General features: G+C 42.9%; 1 protein-coding gene across 1 annotated transcript in view; it reads left to right on the plus strand.

The window, feature by feature from the left end:
• The window catches only part of rab40b (RAB40B, member RAS oncogene family), a 45365-nt gene that overhangs the window by 11964 nt on the left and 8974 nt on the right, over positions 1 to 24427 (plus strand). Inside the window, exons 2-3 of the mRNA XM_035792718.2 lie at positions 16662 to 16722; positions 23535 to 23595. Coding sequence (XP_035648611.1) covers positions 16662 to 16722; positions 23535 to 23595 — 122 coding nt within the window. The remainder of the gene's footprint in view (positions 1 to 16661; positions 16723 to 23534; positions 23596 to 24427) is intronic.

Consider the following 24427-nt stretch of genomic DNA (forward strand, 5'->3'; position numbering starts at 1 on the left):
CTATTAATGGTCAAAAGAACAGAATGTTTGAAAAGCCAATGAGTCGAAGGGAGTGTATTTGAACTGTATGAGTTTAGAAATGTTTGACAAACTATGTGTGTGTGCGTGTGTATGTGTGTGTAGCAGTTCTGTGGGGGTTGCTGATGCCAGGAGAGGATGACTCATCTTTGTATCTGATCCCACTCAGACAGAACGAAAGAACAAGAGAGAGAAATGAAAGAGAGAGAGAGATTGACCTTGGCAAACGTATTAAAAACACTTGTATGAAGCATCTGATCTAAACACACAGTAGACTTAACCCTAAAAGCACCAACAGGGATCAAAAATGTAATAAAGACTTTTTTTTATCCTTCTGAAATGTTGTACTTTGTCAAGCAACTAGTTACAGACAAAAAAACATTGGAGATTGGAAAGCACGGTGGGAGGGATCTTAGACCTTTCCTCCATACAGAATCTTTCCAGATCCTTGATATCTATCTAGGTTGTCATTGAACATTTTTGATTTTGTGGTCAATTAACCATTTCTTTGTGGATTTTGATTAATGCTTGGGGTTACAGTCTTGCTGGAAGATCCAATTGCAGCCAAGTGTCAGCCTCCTTGGCAGAGGCAAACGGGGATAGTAATTGCTTAATTAACTCAGGAACCACACGTGTGGAAGCACCTACTTTCAATATACTTTTAATCCTTCATTTACTGAAGAGTTCCCTTTATTTTGGTAGTTACCTGTACCTCATGACTAGAGTAAAATATGGTGGTGGGTTTTTTATATTACGGGGCTTTGTTAAGGTCAACGGCATCATGACATTCTAGCCAAAAACCTGGTTGCCTCTGCCAGGAGGCTGACACTTAGCCGCAAGTGGATCATCCAGGAAGACATTAACCCAAAGCACTAAATTATTAAAGGACAAGTTATTTTTTACAACCAAATCTCTATTTTGGATATAAATGGCATGTTTTAGAAGGCTCCAGACAACGTTTTTGCAATTTCACATGGTTTTGAGAAACTTACCCCAAACAGAAAATTGCTTCCTCATCCTCGTTGTGTAGTTCACATTTCAAGAAACTACTTTACTATTGGGTTGACACACCTTTTGCCTAGGGACACTGGGAGAGACGAGCACAACACAGAAGAAAGTACAGCAGTTTTACACGATTCAGACTCCATCTGGACCCAGAGTGGTCTCGGGCCAGTAGGATCAGTCTGCAGCCAGTACAAAAGGGCTCTGAAATTTGCACCCAATAGTATGTCTGAAAATTTGGTAGAGCTAAACCCCCCAATGCCTTAGGCTTCTGTAAATGTTTTCTACCAATCCGTGGTACCTTGCCATCCCAAATAAAATACATAAATGTTTGATTCAGTGAATTAAAAAAATATTTTGGAATAAAAATGGATAAACATTGAAATAAATATACAAATTTGGGCAACACATTAATTTTAATTACATTAATTATTCCAATAAGAGAAAGAGGTAGCAAATTCCAAAAAGTAAAAGATTGTTTCAAACTGTCTTCTAGAGCAACAACGTTTTTCTGAAACAAATTTGAATACTTCCTTGTCACTTTAACTCCCAAGTAGGTGAATTGAACCCGGACAATCCTACACTGAAAACTTGTAAAAGAGCACTTGAAAGCAGCCTTATTTACAGTAAAAGCTCACTCTTGCCAAGATTCAGCTTGTACCCTGAGATTGATCCAAACTTTTTAAGAACAGATAAGGCACGTGTCAATGAGGTATCAGGGTTGGAGATAAACAAAAGGAGGTCGTCAGAATATAGCGAGATTTTCTGCTCTAAGCCCGTCCTGATTATTCCTTGAATGGCATCATTAGAGCGTAGTGCAAAAAGCAAACAACAAGGGGGAGAGTGGACAACCCTGTCTGGATCCACGGTGCAAGCGGAAAAGTCAGAGGACAAGTTGTTAGTCCGTACCGAAGCCATGGGGGAAAAATAAAGAATCTTTATCCACGCATTGAATTTGGGGCCAAAGCCAAATCTATAAAGGGCAGCTGTTAGGTAATCCCACTCAACGCGGTCAAAAGCTTTTTCCGCATCAAGTGAGACCACCACCTCTGGGTCCTCCGACGCTGGGGAGTACAGTATATTCATAAGGCGCCTAATATTGAAAAACAAATGCCTATTTCTCACAAAGCCAGTCTGGTCAGAGTGTATTACTTGGTGCAGCGAGGCTTCCATACGGATGTCTAAAAACTTGGCTAGGATTTTGTAATCACAGTTTAAAAGCGAGATTGGGCGATAGGATCCACATTCTAGGGGGTCTTTGTTTTTCTTTAATAGTAATTTAAGCCTGATAAAGACTAGGCAGTAGCTTTGAGATATTAAGGCACTCTGCAAATAATCAAGACAAGAATGGGCAAAGCAGACCAGAAAATGTCCTGTAAAATTTGGTTGGAAACCGTCCGGACCCGGTGATTTACCACTTTTCATTGCGGACACTGCTGTTACAATCTCCTCAGGTGTAAATTCTTCCTCTAGACAGTAATGGCAGTCTGTATCAAATCAAATCAAATCAAATGTATTTATATAGCCCTTCGTACATCAGCTGATATCTCAAAGTGCTGTACAGAAACCCAGCCTAAAACCCCAAACAGCAAACAATGCAGGTGTAAAAGCACGGTGGCTAGGAAAAACTCCCTAGAAAGGCCAAAACCTAGGAAGAAACCTAGAGAGGAACCGGGCTATGTGGGGTGGCCAGTCCTCTTCTGGCTGTGCCGGGTAGAGATTATAACAGAACATGACCAAGATGTTCAAATGTTCATAAATGACCAGCATGGTCGAATAATAATAAGGCAGAACAGTTGAAACTGGAGCAGCAGCAGTCAGGTGGAATGGGGACAGCAAGGAGCCATCATGTCAGGTAGTCCTGGGGCACTGTCCTAGGGCTCAGGTCCTCCGAGAGAGAGAGAAAGAAAGAGAGAATTAGAGAGAGCATATGTGGGGTGGCCAGTCCTCTTTTGGCTGTGCCGGGTGGAGATTATAACAGAACGTGGCCAAGATGTTCAAATGTTCATAAATGACCCAGCATGGTTGAATAATAGTAAGGCAGAACAGTTGAAACTGGAGCAGGAGCATGGCCAGGTGGACTGGGGACAGCAAGGAGTCCTCATGTCAGGTAGTCCTGGGACATGGTCCTAGGGCCCAGGCCAGTTGAAACTGGAGCAGCAGCATGGCCAGGTGGACTGGGGACAGCAAGGAGTCATCATGTCAGGTAGTCCTGGGGCATGGTCCTAGGGCTCAGGTCCTCCGAGAGAGAGAAAGAAAGAGAGAAGGAGAGAATTAGAGAACGCACACTTAGATTCACACAGGACACCGAATAGGACAGGAGAAGTACTCCAGATATAACAAACTGACCCTAGCCCCCGACACATAAACTACTGCAGCATAAATACTGGAGGCTGAGACAGGAGGGGTCAGGAGACACTGTGGCCCCATCCGAGGACACCCCCGGACAGGGCCAAACAGGAAGGATATAACCCCACCCACTTTGCCAAAGCACAGCCCCCACACCACTATCAATTGAAGGCTTATTCAAGCCATTAAAGAAGGAATCAATCAGTAAATGGTCTTGAGGATATTCAGAGGTATATAGCGCAGAGTAAAATTGTTTGAATTGATTGTTGATCTCTTCATGTATAACTGTGACGGGGTCCTTATTTGTGGCACTCTTTATGTAGATCAGAGGAAGGATCCGTAACATACTTCTCATCCAATATGGCTATGGATTCGCTCAGGTCCCGAAGTTGCTGAGAGCAAACTTTGTTTTGGTTAGATGTATAAGAAATAATTTGGCCACGTAGGTATGCTTTGAGAGACTCCCATATGGTAGAGCAGGACATACCTGGTGTTGAATTAGTTTCTAGGAATAAGGTGATTTCAGAAGAAATGAAATTGACAAACTCCTTATCTGAGAGTAAAATGGGGTTAAGGCACCATTGATAACACATAGTAGGTCGCTGGGGAAACTCTAGTTCAAGCACTAATGGTGAATGGTCAGAAATAACAATACTCTCGTAAGTACACCGCCGAAAGTTAGGCAGAAGTTTTTTGTCCAAAAATAAGTAATCAATCCGGGAGCATGTTTGATGAACATGGAATACTGTCTATCTGTAGGATGTAGGAAACGCCAGGCCTTAAACATAGCATATTTATGAAGAAAATATTGAATGAATAGGGCACATTTAGATGGCCTGTAGTTCTTTGTGAGGACTTGTCAAGAACTGGGGATATTTTACAGTTGAAATCCCCCCCTAAAATCAACAAATGAGAATCTAAATTGTGTATAGCAGATAAAAAGGAAGAAATTAAACTTGTGTCATCCCAATTGGGAGCATAAACACGAGCCAAAACAAGAGGGGTTGAAAACAGTTTACCGGTTACTATAACGTATCGTCCCTTAGGATCAGCAATAACTTCAGAAGCTACAAAGGGAGTAGATTTATCAACCAAAATGGCAGCATATCTTGATTTACTATGAAGTTAGAGAGGAACACTTGACCAACCCAGTTCCTACGCATCCTAAAATGCTCACCAGTCCTCAAGTGAGTCTCTTGTAGAAATGCAACATTTGCATTCAAACCCTTTAAGTGTGTCAACACCCTTTTACGCTTCACAGGGTTGTTAACTCCTTTGATGTTCCACAAAATGTACTTGATCGCATTATTTTGGACACCCTGTGCAGTCACATTATACAACCTTGTCATAAGAGCATAGAGTGCCCAAAAACACAAAATAACTTGTCTCAGAGTAATAATGTACAGTGCAAGTTGTTGGAAAAAGTACAGAAAAAAACTAAAAAGACAGAATGACAACATTAGAACTGAACAATTCAACCTTCCTCCCCCCCTCCCCCCATCCCAGACAGTACCTCCACGAAATAGAACATGTTCTCTTCGCACAGTATGTCTGTGACAGTGCGGTCTTAAACCTAAACCCACAGTCCCGCTCTTTAAAGTCACGTTTTGTGTTAGTGGATCAAACAGCAAAAAGAGAGAAAAATAAAAGTGAATCTCTTGTGCAAATGAAATTACAAAAGCACCACTTGTAGATGTATGTAATTATAATCCCAGTCTTATACAGGCATTGAGAGAGAAAATAAATCAAATGTATAAAGGCTCTAAGCCAAAAACCTAATTTAAAGTAAGGAAATCGTAGTAAGACAATAAAAAAAGAATGGTCTAGTTTGACGCTGAGACAACTTACAACCAAGACCAAAAAACTATGTGTGCGCAACATTGAACGTATGCTGGGCATAAATGACGCTCAAAACTTTTAAAATTGAAGTGAAGACCACCAAAAACATGTAGCCTCGGAACATTTACTGTTTACTGGGTCGGTGCAAATGGATGCAGTAAACAAATAACCAAAAATATTTTGAGTCACTGAGACACTGTGTAAACAAACTGAACGAGACAACCTAGAAACACAGGAGTTAATAAAACCTTAATTTAATGAAATTAAAATGACTGAATGCTTGTAAGGCAAGCACACTAGATGATCAAAACATTAGACCACATCAAATAAGCCTGAATGGGTTCTCCAACTCCCCAACTATACAAGACTAGTATGTTATAACTAAACATAATTGTACCACAGGTGGGCTACTTACTATCCACAGTTCGCAAGCAACAGTTGCTGATCTATGGGCAAGTTCAAGACTTCTTGATGTGACGTTGAATGTGAGCCATAGCCTCATCCGGAAACTCAAATGTGTAGTCTTTACCATCATGAGATAGCCATAAACGGGCCGGGAATCGCAGTCCATACTTCACACCTGGTTGGTCCCGTAGTAATCGTTTGGCCTGTCCGAAAGCTGCGCGCTGCCTGGAGACCGTGGGCGAGTAGTCCTGGTAGATGGAGAAGCTCTGTCCTTGAAAGCTCAGAGTGCTATTTCGGGCTTGTCGGAGAATCTCCATCTTCTCATGGAGAGAGTGCACTCGAAGAATTATGTCACTTGGCCTCTCACCATCCCGGGGCTTTGGGCGCAGTGACCGGTGGGCACGATCAATCAGGGGCTTCTCATCTAAGGCAAGAACATCCTTCAGCAGCCCAGAAACTAAATCTGTGGCGCGAGGCATTTCCGCTGACTCTGGGACCGATACAAGTCTCAGGTTATTGTGGCGAGAGAATCCCTCTAAACTCACACAGCTCTCCTTCACCTTTTTCAAATCCGCAGCTAGGCGTTTCACGTCAGCCTCCAGGGATGTAGTTAAGTCAGAGACATTGGTAGCGGAGGTCTCCAGTGCTGCAATCATTGTAGTGTGTGACACTGTTGTTGTTTTGAGTGATGTGATTGCTGGCACCGTCTCGTTCCGCAGGATGGTTAGATCTGCTTTTAATGTATCAGAAACCTCCTGTATTCGGGCCTCAATCGTAGCAACAACCTCCGTTTTCATTTCAACTATCTCAGAGCGTAGTAGTTTCATGGCCTAGAGAATGTTCATTTCAGGGCCGCTAGGCCAAGCCACACCCCCGGGCCCTCAGACTCAGGAGAGGGCGGTAATGAGTGGGTCTTGTAGGCCGGGTTCTTTCAAAGTCACGTTTTTGGCCTTAAGTTTCGTCGACATGCTGACATTCGGAAGCAAAATAGTCTTGGTTTTTACAGAAAGTGATCACCAAACTAATATTTGAAAATAAATACGGTTCTGCTGCAAAATTCACAAACTTTAAGAATACCGCGGGAGCAAACAGAAAACACATCAGTCGCACATGGCCAACCCCCCAGACGAGAGGCCATTTCACCAAAAAGTACGATCTTTGTCCCCATGTGCAGTTGCAAATCGTTGTCTGGCTTTTTTATGGCGGTTTTGGAGCAGTGGCTTCTTCCTTGCTAAGCAGCATTTCAGGTTATGTCGATATAGGTTTATTGTGGATATATAGATACTTTTGTACCTGTTTCCTCCAGCATCTTCACAAGGCCCTTTGCTGTTGTTCTGGGATTGATTTGCACTTTTCACACCAAAGTACGTTCATCTCTAGGAGACAGAACACATCTCCCATGGTGTTTATACTTGCGTACTATTGTTTGTACAGATGAACGTGGTATCTTCAGGCGTTTGGAAATTGCTCCAAGAATTAACCAGACTTGTGGAGGTCTACAATTGTTTTTCTGAGGTCTTGGCTGATTTCTTTTGATTTTCACATGATGTCAAGCAAAGAGGCACTGAGTTTGAAGGTAGGCCTTGAAATACATCCACAGATACATCTCCAATTGAAACAAATTATGTCAATTAGCCTATCAGAAGCTTCTAAAGCCATGACATAATTTTCTGGAATTTTCCAAGCTGTTTAAAGGCACAGTCAATTTAGTGTATGTAAACTTCTGACCCACTGGAATTGTGATACAGTGAATTAAAAGTGAAATAATCTGTCTGTAAAGAATTGTTGGAAAAAGTACTTGTCATGCACAAAGTAGATGTCCTAACCGACTTGCCAAACTATAGTTTGTTAAGACATTTGTGGAGTGGTTGAAAATTTTGTTTTAATGACTCCAAACTAAGTGTATGTAAGTAACAAATAGAAAATAGAAAATAAAAGTAACAAATAATTTAACAGCAGCAGTAAAATAACAAGCAAGGCTATATACATGGGGTAGCGGTACAGAGTCAATGTGCGGGGGCACCGGTTAGTCGAAGAAATTGATGTAATATGTACATATAAGTAGATTTAAAGTGACTATGCATAGACTATAAACAGAGAGTAACAGCAGCGTAAAAGAGGGGTCTGGGTGGGAAAGGGCAGTGTGGAGTGCAATAGAAATGGCATCATCTGTGGATCTGTTGGAGCAGTATGCAAATTGGAGTGGGTCTAGGGTTTCTGGGATAATGGTGTTGATGGTGTAGATGTGAGCCATAAGCTTCCGGGTTAGAGTCCCGCTCCTTGAAAGCGGCAGCTCTACCCTTTAGCTCAGTGCGGATGTTGCCTGTAATCCATGGCTTCTGGTTGGGGTATATGCGTACAGTCACTGTGGGGACAACATCATCGATGCACTTATTGATGAAGCCAGTGACTGATGTGGTGTACTTCTCAATGCCATCGGAAGAATCCCGGAACATATTCCAGTCTGTGCTAGCAAAGCAGTCCTGTAGCTTAGCATCTGCTTCATTTGACTACTATTCATTGACTACAGCTCAGCGTTCAACACCATAGTAGCCTCAAAGCTCATCACTAAGCTAAGGATCCTGGGACTAAACACCTCACTCTGCAACTGGATCCTGGACTTCCTGACGGGCCGCCCCCAGGTGGTGAGGGTGTGCCACGCTGATCCTCAACACTGGAGTCCCCCAGGGGTGCAGTCCCCTCCTGTACTCCCTGTTCACTCACGACTGCATGGCCAGGCACGACTCCAACGCCATCATTAAGTTTGCAGACGACACAACAGTGGTAGGCCTGATCACCGACAACGATGAGACAGCCTATAGGGAGGAGGTCAGAGACCTGGCCAGGTGGTACCAGAATAACAACCTATCCCTCAACGTAACCAAGACTAAGAAGATGATTGTGGACTACATGAAAAGGAGGACTGAGCACGCCCCCATTTTCATCGACAGGGCTATAGTGGAGCAGATTGAGAGCTTCAAGTTCCTTGGTGTCCACATCACCAACAAACTAGAATGGTCCAAACACACCAAGACAGTTGTGAAGAGGGCACGACAAAGCCTATTCCCCCTCAGGAAACTAAAAAGATTTGGCATGGGTCCTCAGATCCTCAAAAGGTTCTACAGCTGCAACATCGAGAGCATCCTGACTGGTTGCATCACTGCCTGGTACAGCAATTGCTCGACCTCTGACCGCAAGGCACTACCGAGGGTAGTGCGTATGGCCCAGTACATCACTGGGACTAAGCTACCTGCCATCCAGGATCTCTACACCAGTCAGTGTCAGAGGAAGGCCCTAGAAAATTGTCAAAGACCCCAGCCACCCCAGTCATAGACTGTTCTCTCTATTAACGCATGTCAAGCGGTACCGGAGTGCCAAGTCTAGGACAAAAACCTTCTCAACAGTTTACCCCCAAGCCATTAGACTCCTGAACAGGTAATTAAATGGCTACCCGGACTATTTGCATTGTGTGCCTCCCCCAACCCCTTTTACGCTGCTGCTACTCTCTGTTTATTATATGTGCATAGTCACTTTAACTATACATTAATGTAAATACTACCTCAATTGGCCCGACCAATCAGTGCCCCCGTGCATTGGCTAACCTTGCTATCTGCATTGTGTCCCGCCACCCACCACCTGCCACCCCCTTGTTTACGCTACTGCTACTCTCTGTTCATCATATATGCATAGTCACTTTCACCATATCTACATGTACATACTACCTCAATCAGCCAGACTAACTGGTCCTGTATGTAGCCTCGCTACTGTTATAGCTTCGCTACTGTTATAGCCTCGTTACTGTATATAGCCTCGCTACTGTTATAGCCTCGCTACTGTTATTGCCTCGCTACTGTTATAGCCTCGCTACTGTTATAGCCTCGCTACTGTTATAGCCTCGCTACTGTTATAGCCTCGTTACTGTATATAGCCTCGCTACTGTTATAGCCTCGCTACTGTTATAGCCTCGCTACTGTTATTGCCTCGCTACTGTTATAGCCTCGCTACTGTTATAGCCTCGCTACTGTTATAGCCTCGCTACTGTTATAGCCTCGCTACTGTTATTTTTCACTGTCTTTTTTACTGTTGTTTTTATTTCTTTACTTACCTATTGTTCACCTAATACCTTTTTTGCACTGTTGGTTAGAGGCTGTAAGTAAGCATTTCACTGTGAGGTCTACACCTGTTGTATTCGGCGCACGTGATTTCACATGTGATAGGTTATGTGATCATGTGAAAAGCCGAATTCAATGTAAGAGAGACACCTGAGAGACCTGAGAGACACCTGAAACCCCACCTCTTTAAGGAATACCTAGGATAGGATAAGTAATCCTTCTCACCCCCCTTTAAGATTTAGATGCACTATTGTAAAGTGACTGTTCTACTGGATGTCATAAGGTGAATGCACCAATTTGTAAGTCGCTCTGGATAAGAGCGTCTGCTAAATGACTTAAATGTAATGTAAATGTAAGAATCCCCCCAAATTGTGACACTCACCGATTTCAACGCCCCCCTTAGTCACTTTATCCTGGCACTGGGTCTGGCATGCCATCAGTGTCTGTAACAGATGGCAGAGAGGTGAGATGGAGGGATGAAGGTTGGCAGATGAACATAAAGGGAGGAGTGACTTGAAGCATTCAGCCTTACTGTACTAGGCTACTGGATGCAACCCAAATGGAACCATATTCCCTTTATATGGCACTTCTTTTCACCAGGGCCCATAGGACTCTGGTCAAAAAAAGAGTGAACTTTATAAGGAATAGGGTGTCATTTGGGGTGTACCCACTGTAGATCGTTCAGGGATGTATAAACTCAGAACCATAACGTCTGCATGAGAGAAAGGGCTGAACTATACATTCACCAAGTTAATGCAGCTGTTTCTTATTGTCTGGATGAGTAGCCTCATTTGCACTAATGACACCACAATTACCCTTACACATTATAACCTAGATAAAGCATTTATTTACTGTGAGAGTGTGTGTGTGCGCCAACAGTGAACTGTTGTTATGATGTACATTGAGTTTTTAAAAAACATTAAGAACGCCTGCTCTTTCCATGACAGACTGACCAGGTGAATCCAGGTGAAAGTTATGATCCCTCATTGATGTCACTTGTTGAATCCACTTCAATCAGTGTAGATCGGGGATATCAAAGTAAATCATGGACTATATTTAGCTATATTGACTATATTGAGCACGGGACAGACAGACATAGACTATTATGTTTAGTTTTTGTACGTGCATACAACTGGCCATTGTTTTATTAGAACAAATATGCCCCTTTATAATGTCCACTAAGGTACATAGGATACTGTATAATCAAAAAGTATTTAATAACTACAAATAACAAAAACGTAACTAGGTTGTTGTAACATTTCAACTTAAAACATGTTGAAAATGTTTTTTGCGCCGCATAGATCACCGGTGTGGTTGAATGCAGCATTACTTTATGCTGCATTCAAAATGTATTGTGGTTGAGTAGCCAGCCTAGGCTACTGCTCAAATGTTGCTGTAATAGGCATTCATGTTTCTCCTTTGAATTGGGTTTTGTTGCAGGTTTTCGTTTTTTGATTATTAATTTTCAAACTTTAAAAATCCAAGCCAGACTGCAACATTTTAGTAGCCTAGCTAGGACAGTGGCATGTGTCAGTAGCCTACACTTTCCATCTGATGCGCTGTACGGGACACGAAAGTAGCGCAATTGATGTTGAATTCACCGATGCAAGCGCATCAGACTGTAATTTCATAAAGTAAATGGTTCAACTGTTAACTAATTTATGCTCGCTTGTGTGTCATGGTGCCCATTAGTAGTAATTCATACCCGCGTGTGAATCCTTTATCTTAAAACATTTTGACAACCAAGATTACATTTTCTGCAGGCTAGGCACCAACACGTGGCATGGACATTTAGCCAACAACAGTTTTAAACTTTCGGTCTGGTAGAAGATACGATCAGTGCCATTAGTTATGATATGATCCAGCCTTACCGTGGCTGGCTTGTGTGTGTACAGTGCAGTGTGTACAGTGCAAAAAAGTATTTAGTCAGCCAAAAATTGTGCAAGTTCTCCCGCTTAAAAAGATGAGAGAGGCCTGTAATTGTCATCAACTATGACAGACAAAATGAGAAGAAAAAAAACATTGTAGGATTTTTAATGAATTTATTTGCAAATTATGGTGGAAAATAAGCATTTGGTCACCTACAAACAAGCCTCTTTAAGAGGCTCCTCTGTCCTCCACTCGTTACCTGTATTAATGGCACCTGTTTGAACTTGTTATCAGTAGACACCTGTCCGCAACCTCAAACAGTCACACTCCAACTCCACTATGGCCAAGACCAAAGAGCTGTCAAAGGACACCAGAAACAAAATTGTAGACCTGCACCAGGCTGGGAAGACTGAATCTGCAATAGGTAAGCAGCTTGGTTTGAAGAAATCAACTGTGGGAGCAATTATTAGGAAATGGAAGACATACAAGACCACTAATAATCTCCCTCGATCTGGGTCTCCACGCAAGATCTCACCCCATGGGGTCAAAATTATCACAAGAACGGTGAGCAAAAATCCCAGAATCACACGGGGGGGCCTAGTGAATGACCTGCAGAGAGCTGGGACCAAAGTAACAAAGCCTACCATCAGTAACACACTACGCCGCCAGGGACTCAAATCCTGCAGTGCCAGACGTGTCCCCCCCTGCTTAAGCCAGTACATGTCCAGGCCCGTCTGAAGTTTGCTAGGAAGCATTTGGATGATCCAGAAGAAGATTGGGAGAATGTCATATGGTCAGATGAAACCAAAATATAACTTTTTGGTAAAAACTCAACTCGTCGTGTTTGGAGGACAAAGAATGCTGAGTTGCATCCAAAGAACACCATACCTACTGTGAAGCATGGGGGTGGAAACATCATGCTTTGGGGCTGTTTTTCTTAAAGGGACAAGGACGACTGATCCGTGTAAAGGAAAGAATGAATGGGGCCATGTATCGTGAGATTTTGAGTGAAAACCTCCTTCCATCGGCAAGGCCATTGAAGATGAAACGTGGCTGGGTCTTTCAGCATGACAATGATCCCAAACACACCGCCCGGGCAATGAAGGAGTGGCTTCGTAAGAAGCATTTCAAGGTCCTGGAGTGGCCCAGTCAGTCTCCAGATCTCAACTCCATAGAAAATCTTTGGAGGGAGTTGAAAGTCCGTGTTGCCCAGCAACAGCCCCAAAACATCACTGCTCTAGAGGAGGTCTGCATGGAGGAATGGGCCAAAATACCAGCAACAGTGCGTGAAAACCTTGTGAAGACTTACAGAAAACTTTTGACCTCTATCATTGCCAACAAAGGGTATATAACAAAGTATTGAGATAAACTTTTGTTATTGACCAAATACTTTTTTTCCATCATAATTTGCAAATAAATTAATAAAAAATCCTACAATGTGATTTTCTGGACTTTTTAATCTAATTTTGTCTGTCATAGTTGAAGTGTACCTATGATGAAAATTACAGGCCTCTCTCTCATCTTTTTAAGTGGGAGAACTTGCACAATTGGTGGCTGACTAAATACTTTTTTGCCCCACTGTATGTGGGTCTGGGAGGAGGTAGGTGTGTGTGTGGCATTGTGCTGACATTTGGTGTGCAACACGTTGGCAGTGCTTGCTGTGACTTGGCGGGCGGTGATGAAGCGGGCCAAAATTAATTGACAACCCAAATCAGTATGCGGGCCAGATAGAAATGTCAACAACGCATGTAAACAACGTCTCGGAACAACACCGCTCCAAACCCAACCAGACAGTTGGGCCAGGACAGACATACAGTGTTAAGACCTACATTCTTGACCCCCCTTAAAGGCAGGAGTAACACCTAGATGGATGCATTATGGGTGCAGGTCATGAGGAGGGTGTTTGCCAGGGGTGACAGTTGGACTGGGGAACCAACTCTTCATGTGGAGGAAAAGCATTAAATGTGATTTGTCAGCTGCCATTGGCATCTGTGAGCGCACGCACAGTGGCACGCATGCACACATATGAACATGTTAAAATTGTGCTGCTGTCAGAAACACCTCTCAGTGAACAAAAGTAGAGAATGGCTTTTCTGCCCTGATTACTGTAATTACCAGGACTTGTCTGATCTCACTGGAATTAAAAACACAGTACACTCTGCTGCTTCCAGACGTGGTAAGGCTCAGAGTACATACTGAAGCTTCATCTTAATTCTCACCGATACCCAGTGTGTGTCTGTGCATGCGTGCTTGCATCTGTGTGTGTGTGTGTGTTTGTTTGCGTGTATGCTTGCGTCTATGTGTGTGTATCAGGGTGTCTGTTAGGAAAATGTTGCTCCGGACATTTGACCAGCAGCATTTTAATTTACTGGTCATTTGAGAAATTTACCGGACCCATATGCATTGGGTGCGCAACCTGATAAGGGCGGCCACCCCATGGGGCTCAGAATGACAGAAATCACATTTTGATTATGGTAATTCATGTTAACAGAACATGCAAATTGAGGATGCAACGATGTGCGGTCCTTCTTACGGAATTCTGATGGACACTTTGAAGATGCTAGAATAATTTTTCACACAGACTTTTCCTCAGCCAACAAGACGAGTAACGAACAGCCAAATCACTGGCCTATGTCAATCTACTATCCCCATAGTAGAAAACGTTACCTATTCTGTTGGCCAGCTTGTCGAGAAAGAAATAGCCTATTCCGAACAGACTCTGGGACAGTTGTGGAACGATAGATCCCAAATTCATACAACCAGTAGGCCTAGGCTACATCATTTTTTTTAAAGCAATGAGTCTAAAACCACAGATCAGAACGTTTAGCTTAAAATGTTGATGGATTATTATTTCTTCACATTTAAGTGCAGCAATGCCGCACAAGGCAGCAGACTACGAGCAAATGTTCGATCCATAATGCAATTATTGGGAAAACACCGTTGTCACACATGCGAGCGGTTTCATGTGACAGATATTCAAATATTCTTTGGAAATGTTGAAAGAGGGGAGATCTACTATGTGCTACTGGACAATGAAAGAAAGTTGATATAAAATAATTCCCTCCACGGATATGGTCTGATTTTGGCTAGGCTACTTTGAAGCAAAGTAAGACATGTCTCATAATATGTTGTAAAACGTCCAGGTTCAAAAATATGTTACCAAAATGTCTACTGGTGTGACTGGCTGATGAAGCCTGCATTCCGTTGCCTGTGCGTTTGCTGTTTGAGATGCTGTAGCAGCAGCTCTCGCGCTGTCTGACATATTTAATGCTCACAGGCTCTGTATCTGTATGTTGTAAGCGTGTAATAACTAAGGTACATGACTATTATACTCAAGCCACTTGAATTACACTAAATTATGAAACTTAACCTGTACACCAATAAGCATGACTAGTCAAATATATTTACATCAACTGGAATTGCCATCAGTGAATAGGCTAAAAAGTATGAAATGTATGCACTCACAACTGTAAGTCACTCTGGATAAGAGCGTCTGCTAAATGACTGGCATTTTAATGTAAAATGTGTGCATGCTGCTGCTGTCACTATGTAGCTTCAGTATTTGTGCTGTGCAGTATGAGTCATGCCCTCTGGGTGAGATCCTGTGTGGGATTTCATCATCCAGTACTGTACGACTTAACCCTTACATGGTCATGGTTTTAGCTTGATTTCAATGAACACATGTTATTGTCATCTTCACACATGTCATTCCATGGTGATAAGGTAATGTTTATGGGGTGATGGGTTAATAATGGATCTGATATCCAGAGAAAAACAGGATTCCTGAGCTTTGACACACATGCACGAACGCACGAGCACACACAAACACTAGGAATCCTGTGGAGAGAGAATGTGAGAAGAATGTGGGAATTATGTGGATCTTTCTAGGGATAGTTGTTCTTTTCACTGCCTTATAGAGACAGAGAGAGAGAGAGAGACAGAGAGAGACAGGGAGAGAGAAAGGGGTGTAGACAGCTGGAGAGAGGGAGGTAGTGAGTGAGGGGGAGGTAGGGGGTAGAGAGGGGGGATAGGTAGATAACGTAGAGTGAAAAGAGGCCACAGAGACAGAGAATGTGAGAATATGTAGATTTCAACAGGATCAGAGGATCAGATTTCCATCCCAGCTTTCTATGATTAGTCTGAGTGACCTGTGCGTGCATGTGAATGTAATCTGTGCATGTGTTCATCCGTGTATGTGCTGGATAGAGATTACAGTGTGTAATGTGTTGGATAGAGATTACAGTTTGTGTATGTGCTGGATAGAGATAACAGCATGTATATGTGCTGGATAGAGATTACAGTTTGTGTATGTGCTGGATAGAGATTACAGTGTGTGTATGTGCTGGATAGAGATGACAGTTTGTGTATGTGCTGGATAGAGATTACAGTGTGTAATGTGCTGGATAGAGATTACAGTTTGTGTATGTGCTGGATAGAGATAACAGCATGTATATGTGCTGGATAGAGATTACAGTGTGTGTATGTGCTGGATAGAGATTACAGCGTGTGCATGTGCTGGATAGAGATAACAGCATGTATATGTGCTGGATAGAGATAACAGCATGTATATGTGCTGGATAGAGATTACAGTGTGTGTATGTGCTGGATAGAGATTACAGCGTGTGCATGTGCTGGATAGAGATTACAGCGTGTGCATGTGCTGGATAGAGATTACAGTTTGTGTATGTGCTGGACAGAGATTACAGCATTGCCTCAGTGCTTACTTTATACATCTACCTCCCTCTCACATGGTCTACTTCCCAAATGGCACCTTTTCCCTATTTAGTGCACTATTTTTGAGCAGGTCCCATATGGCTACAGACATGTTCATTTACTCAGTTTAATCTCCATCCTGCTTCTTCCACATGTTACCTCCTGAAACATACACAGCCTTATTAATACCCTCTTATTAATCTCTCTCCCCCCTCTCTCGCTCTCTCCCCCTCTCTGTCTGTCATGTAGAATAATCATGACAGCTCAGACATATTGTCAGGGCCTAGATACATCCAGAGTAGGCTAACAGAGATGTTATTAGCATCTGTTTCTCTTGTTTCGTGTTGTTGGCAGGAATCGACTACAAGACGACAACGATACTCCTAGACGGAAGAAGAGTCAAGCTGCAGCTCTGGTGAGTGAAGTCACTGTACACAACACACACTCGCACGCATGCACAAACACACCCACCCGGCCGTTACCATGCTAAACTCATCCCAATTCCACATCAGGGTTATTGGAACATATTGAAACTGTAAATGGGACTCTATGGCCTCCTAGTTCCTGTCCCAAATGGCACCCTGTTTCCTATGTAGTGCACTACTTTTGACCAGGTCCCATATGGCTCTATATACTGTCGGTGATAGAGTGCAATTTGACTGTATCATGTTGATCAGATTAGGAGAAGAATAGAGTATTGTCAGCGAGAGAGAGAGAGAGACATTCCTGAGAGTTGTTGTAAGGAGAAGAGCAATGGGGGAGAGAGCTCTGTACATAGGCTCAATAAGAAACATGTGAGTCTGATTACACTAAGAGGAATTGTAGCCAGATTTGTCAAAGCAGCAGAATAGGGATGAGGGAAAGACAGACACACACACACACACACACACACACAACATTACAGTGCCTTCAGAAAGTATTCGCACCCTTTGATTTTTTTTGTTTTTTTTGTTACAGCCGGAATTTAAAATGGGTTCAATTCTGAGCTTTTTTTTGTCACTGGCCTAAACACAATACCCCATAATGCCAAAGTGGAATTATGTTTTAAGAAATGTTTTGAAATTTATTAAACATAAAAAGCTGAAATGCCTTAAGTCAAAACCCCTTTGTTATGTCAAACTTAAATAAGTTCAGGAGTAAAAATTTGCTTAAAGTCATATAATAAGTTGCAAAACGTTCCAAAACATGCATCTAGTTTGAAACAGGGCACTAAAGTAATACTGCAAAAAAATGTGGCAAAGCAACTAACTTTTTGTCCTGAATACAAAGTGTTATGTTTGGGTAAAATCCAATACAACACATTACTGAGTACCACTCTCCATATTTTCAAGCATAGTGGTGGCTGCATCATGTTATGGGTATACTTATAATTGATAAGGACTGGGGAGGTTTTCAGGATAAAAAAGAAACGGAATCAAGCTAAGCACAGACAAAATCCTATGGTTCAGTCTGCTTTCCACCACACTGGGAGATTAATTCACCTCTCAGCAGGGCAATAACTTAAAACACAAGGCCAAATCTACACTGGAGTTGCTTACCAAGTAGACAGTGAGTGTTCTGATTGACATTTATTTTATTTTATTTATTTTTTATTTTTGAATTTCACCTTTATTTATCCAGGCTAGTTGAGAACAAGTTCTCATTTGCAACTGCAACCTGGCCAAGATAAAGCATAGCAGTGTGAACAGACAACACAGAGTTACACATGGAGTAAACAATTAACAAGTCAATAACACAGTAGAAAAAAAGGGGAGTCTATATACAATGTGTGCAAAAGGCATGAGGAGGTAGGGGAATAATTACAATATTGCAGATTAACACTGGAGTGATAAATGATCAGATGATCATGTACAGGTGGAGATATTGGTGTGCAAAAGAGCAGAAAGTAAATAAATAAAAACTGTGGGGATGAGGTAGGTGAAAATGGTTGGGCTATTTACCAATAGATTATGTACAGCTGCAGCGATCGGTTAGCTGCTCAGATAGCTGATGTTTGAAGTTGGTGAGGGAGATAAAAGTCTCCAACTTCAGCGATTTTTGCAATTCGTTCCAGTCACAGGCAGCAGAGTACTGGAATGAAAGGCGGCCGAATGAGGTGTTGGCTTTAGGGATGATCAGTGAGATACACCTGCTGGAGCGCATGCTACGGATGGGTGTTGCCATCGTGACCAGTGAACTGAGATAAGGCGGAGCTTTACCTAGCATGGCCTTGTAGATGACCTGGAGCCAGTGGGTCTGGCGACGAATATGTAGCGAGGGCCAGCCGACTAGAGCATACAAGTCGCAGTGGTGGGTAGTATAAGGTGCTTTAGTGACAAAACGGATGGCACTGTGATAAACTGCATCCAGTTTGCTGAGTAGAGTGTAGGAAGCGATTTTGTAGATGACATCGCCGAAGTCGAGGATCGGTAGGATAGTCAGTTTTACTAGGGTAAGCTTGGCAGCGTGAGTGAAGGAGGCTTTGTTGCGGAATAGAAAGCCGACTCTTGATTTGATTTTCGATTGGAGATGTTTGATATGGGTCTGGAAGGAGAGTTTGCAGTCTAGCCAGACACCTAGGTACTTATAGGTGTCCACATATTCAAGGTCGGAACCATCCAGTGTGGTGATGCTAGTCCCCCATTTTTAACCCGTTTTCTCCCCAATTTTGTGGTATCCAATTGTTTAGTAGCTACTATCTTTCCTCGACGCTACAACTCCCGTACGGGCTCGGGAGAGACAAAGGTTGAAAGTCATGCGTCCTCCGATACACAACCCAACCAAGCCGCACTGCTTCTTAACACAGCGCGCATCCAACCCGGAAGCCAGCCACACCAATGTGTCGGAGGAAACACTGTGCACCTGGCAACCTTGGTTAGCGTGCACTGCGCCCGGCATGCCACAGGAGTCGCTGGTGCGCGATGAGACAAGGATGTCCCTACCGGCCAACCCCTCCCTAACCCGGACGACGCTAGGCCAATTGTGCGTCGCCCCACGGACCTCCCGGTCGTGGCCGGTTACCCAGAGTCTCTGGTGGCACAGCTGGCGCTGCAGTACAGCGCCCTTAACCACTGCGCTACCCGGGAGGCCCTGAGTTACAGTTTTGACTTAAATCTACTTGAAAATCTATGGCAAGACTTGAAAATGGTTGTCTAGCAATGATCAACAATCAACTTGACAGAGCTTGAAGAATAAAAAAATTATAATGGTCAAATGTTGCACAATCGAGGTGCGCAAAGCTCTTAGAGACTTTTACCCAGAAAGACTCACAGCTGCAATCTCTGCCAAAGGTGATTCTAACATGTATTGACTAAGGGGTGTGAATCCTAATGTAAATGAGATATTTCTGTATTTAATTTTCAATAGATTTGCCGAAATATCTATAAACACGTTTTTACTTTGTTATTATGAGGTATTGTGTGTAGATGGGTGAAATGTATATTTTTGTAATCCATTCAGGCTGTAACACAACAAAATGTGGAATAAGTCAGGAGGTGGGAATTGTTTCTGAAGGCACTGTACACACATATGCACAGATGCAGACTAATCCACATCACACACACTCCGTGTTTCCCATCATGTGTCCTTTGCCCTCCTCTTCTTTACTCCTAACCCTTACCATGAGAGTGCTACTTTTATTTTTAGAGGGTTTTGCTTTTAGTCAAGTCAATATTAAATGATTCATCTGGAAACTTAGTTTGATGTCTAAAAGGATGAGACACGTTATTACTTTAACAGGAGGGCTGTTAGTAATGCTCTCTATCCTCCTCACCATGGCTACACACTAATCCAGGGGTGTCAAACTCAAATACCCAGTGGGCCAAAATGTAAAACCTGAACAAAGTCACGGGCCAACATTGAACAAATTAACCTTTTAATATGGACCCAAACAAGTTTTGCTTTAACATTGAATATGGAACAAGCATCGCTTATTACCATACAATATATAATTTAATAGTGGAGACATGCAAAATCGAATTTCAAATGAAAAAACATCAATGGCATTCATTTATTAAATAAATAAAATTTAAATAAAAATTGTATGCCTCTTTTCTATTTGCAGCCTTCTGATTTAAATACCAAAATCAACTTTTTCCACTGGCTAATAATTTTACAAATAAAATGATAATAAATCAATCAACCATTCAAGCCCATGCCTTGTAGCAAGAAAAAGTGCATAAAGAAAACGTTAATTATTGCACACTGGTCTAATCTGATGTGCCCAAGCCAGATACCTGGCATCTCTTCTTGGATGCTAGTTTATCAATGTCTGGGCTCAAGCTCTGAGCTGAAGAAATCCTCAGTATCGAGCGAAGATGTTCATCAGTCAGACGTCTCCTGTGAGTTGTTTTGGTCATCTTCATCGAGGAGAAAAGTTGCTCGCATAGATAAGTGCTGCCGAACATGGAGAGCATCTGAGCAGCGTGGGTGCGGAGCTGAGGCATTGTGTCAGGGATGAACCGTGGAAACTGTGCGGCGCCCACAGCATCATACTTTGACTTCAGCGTGTCGTTGCACTGGAGTTCAATCAGCTCCATTTGGATGTTGGTTGGTGCATTTTCCACATCAACTGCGAAGGGATTACTAAGCAGTTCAAACTTGCATTTCTGGGCATCGAAGTCGGCAAATCGCCGGCTAAACTCAGCGGCGAGAACACTGAGTTTTTCAGCAAACTGTGCGCATGGGAACACGGCGGTAGAGGTCTGCGCTTTTATGGATTGGCAGCAGGGAAAATGGCAAGGGTTTCCTTGCAGCATCTGATTCTCCCACAGGCACAGTTTAGTTTTGAAGGCCCTCACTGCAGCGTACATGTCTGTGATGATGCGCCCCCGCCCCTGAAGCTGCAGGTTCAGCGCATCGAGATGGCTCAAGATGTCACAGAGAAAGGCCAGCTCACACAGGAACTTTTGCTCCCGGAGCTCTGCTGTATCCTTCCCTTTGGTTTCCAGGAATTGACATATTTCCTCACGCAGCTCGAAACATCTGTTCAGTACTTTTCCTCTGCTTAGCCATCTCACCTCTGTGTGATACGGCACGTCTGCGTATTCCGAACCACACGCCTCCAGAAAAGATTTAAACTGGCGGTGATTTAGACCTTTAGCTCTTATAAAGTTAACTACCTGTGTTACTGTGGTCATAACATGTTCCATCTTTAGGGCTTTGGCACACAGTGCTTCCTGATGTATGATGCAGTGGTAAACAGTTAGCTCACCTGCACAGTTCTCTTCCCGCATCTTCTCCCGAACCATGCCCACCAATCCACTCTTTTTACCGCACATCGCTGGCGCACCATCTGTCGTTAATCCAAAGAGTTTATCCCACGGCAGCTTTATTTCAGTTACACATTTGGGAACCTTCTCAAAGATTTCCTTTCCTGTGGTTGTGCCATGCATTGATTTGAATCCTAATATCTCCTCCGTAACACACAGATTTGAGTCCACTCCACGGATGAAGACTGACAGCTGAGCAGTATCAGATGCGTCGCAGCTCTCATCCACAGCGAGGGAGAACGCAACAAAATCTTTTCCCTTTTCCATCAGCTGGTCAAACAGATTGGTGGCAAGATCACATGTGCGATCAGCTACTGTGTTCCTGCTCAGGCTCATGTTTGAAAATTCTTGTTTTTTCTCTGGGCATACGAGGTCACAAACCTTCATCATGCACTTTTTCATGAACTCTCCCTCATTAAAGGGCCGGGCTGATTTTGCGATCTCTGCTGCCACTATATAACTAGCCTTTACAGCAGCCTCGCTTTGTGATGTGGCTTTTTTAAACATATTCTGTTGTGAAACCAAACTTCTTTTCATCTCCTCTACTTTCTGGCTCCTTTGAGTCATGTCCAGGTCCTTGTATTTGTCATGGTGTTTCGTTTCATAGTGTCGTCTAATGTTGTACTCCTTACTTACAGCCACGTTGACTCCACAAACAAGACAAACAGGTTTGTCTTTTACATATGTAAACAGATATTCTGCCTCCCACTTGTCCAGAAAGCTCCTGTTTTCTGCCTTTCTTTTCGCCATTTTTGGGAAGGGTTAGATCGCTGACAGTTGTAGCGTCTATGTTGCTATGACTACTGTCACAGAGGAGAGAGCGTTTCTGGGTCCTGTCCTGATTGGCGCGCGAAAACAGCAGAGCATTATGGGATTCGTAGTATTAGTGGTGAATGCGCTGTATAATACCGGCGGGCCAGCTCTCGTAGTAATTTGGTATTGTCTCGCGGGCCAAATATAATTACCCCGCGGGCCAAATTTGGCCCACGGGCCAGAGTTTGACACCCATGCACTAATCACAGTGTGGCATTGGGGGAAGGAGAACATTGGTAAAATGCTAGCGTGGCATGGTGGAACATTGGTCAATTATAGAGTGGCTAACATATTAACAAAGAGATAACAAGCATTAGCGTGCAGAATTGGCCAGTTGTGAAAATTGTGAACTTGGCAAGGATATCCAATCTGCAGGTGGAGTAGGCCTACGGATACACACAATAAGATGATTGCAAATCTGCAGCTTGTGAGAAGAAAGGAGAATATGAGTATCTAAACATGGGGTTATTCTCCTGTTATTAATATATTGACATTTCTATACTCTATAAAACTAAAGCTTCTCCCTTCATAGTAGGCTAGTGTGTGAAATATGGTATGTGGTGTCAGTATATGAAATTATATCAAGAAACAAGTGTTCAATGTTTTATATGTGCATGACTCTCATTGAATTAAAAACACAGCTCAAAGCCACAGCTTTGAGCTGTGTCAGGGCCAGAGTGTGTGGGCGGGCGGGCGGGCGTGGCGTGTGCGTGCGTGTGTGCGTGCGTGCGTGCGTGTGTGTGTGTGTGTGCGAACCCAAACACTGCTGTGCCATCCAGGTCTGGAGAATGCAATCTGGAAACATGTTATTGTTTTAGCTCTGTACTCTCACTACCTTAACCAATTGCATTCTCTTAAATGCAGGCTTAATCTTAGTGTTTTGGTGTTTATTACACCACAGTAGGTTTTGAATATATGTAGTTAATCTCCTCTTTGTAAGGGATGTATGAAATGTCTGAATTTCACAGCCAAATATACTATACATTTGAGAAGTTATCAGTGTTGCTAAACATAGATAATTGGTGATTGTCTGACAAATGATAGCAATAGATGCCTTGCCTTTATAAAGTCATTATAATAGGGGTGGAATGTTGTTGGAATACTGTGTGTTTTGACTGACATATGGTTGACATTCTTAACCCCTGACCTCTGTGTGTTGTTTCAGGGACACCTCTGGCCAGGGGCGCTTCTGCACCATCTTCCGCTCTTACTCCAGAGGAGCGCAGGTGTGTGTGATTGAGTTAGATTCTTTCTTCAGTACACTGTTTGATAATGGGTTACACATTATTGTTTCACAATTCCAAAACAAATAACATGTTTACAGCAGGGGAATGTTTCTCTTGGCTGCTGCTGCACACTGCATAGTAAACCCTAATGTATAAAACCTTACATGGTTCTGTGGAAACCTCACTCAAAAAACAGATTTCATCTCTGAGGAAAGGAAGCCCATTTGAGAATGTTTTAGAATCAGCACATACAACCTGTAAATACTATGCTGTCAACCTCCACATGCACAAGTCTTACTGGCTGTGCTAATATTCTAGAAGGGGTGCATGCAAGTTATTTGTACATGTTTTCACATCCATCTGTATATCAGCACCATCACTACTGACCCCAGCACCCTTTCCTGTGGAAACAGTACAGTATGGGTAGATGGGGGTGCACCTATCTAAACAGGGACAGTGGATGGGCTTGTGCACTGTTCAAAAGCAAAACTTTAATGGTACATCAATGTTAGTGGATCCAGTATGTAGGAAATCTATTTAGTTCAACCACAATGGCGCCGGAAGAAATGGCAGCAGTTTTACGGGTGCCCAACCAATTGTGCTATTATGTGTTTTTTTTTCGCTATATTTGTAAATTATTTTGTACATAATGTTCCTGCAACCGTATCTTATGGCAGAAAAGAGCTTCTGGATATCAGGACAGCGATCACTCACCTCGGATTAGACAAAGATTTTTTCAACAACAAGCAAGACTCACATGATATTCTCAAACACCCTGCAGGGCCGACATCCCAGTTATTCGCAAGAGGAAGCGACGCAGGTACAGAGGACA

This window comes from Oncorhynchus keta, chromosome 2 (assembly GCF_023373465.1).
Source record: "Oncorhynchus keta strain PuntledgeMale-10-30-2019 chromosome 2, Oket_V2, whole genome shotgun sequence".
In the NCBI taxonomy this organism is placed as follows: domain Eukaryota; kingdom Metazoa; phylum Chordata; class Actinopteri; order Salmoniformes; family Salmonidae; genus Oncorhynchus; species Oncorhynchus keta.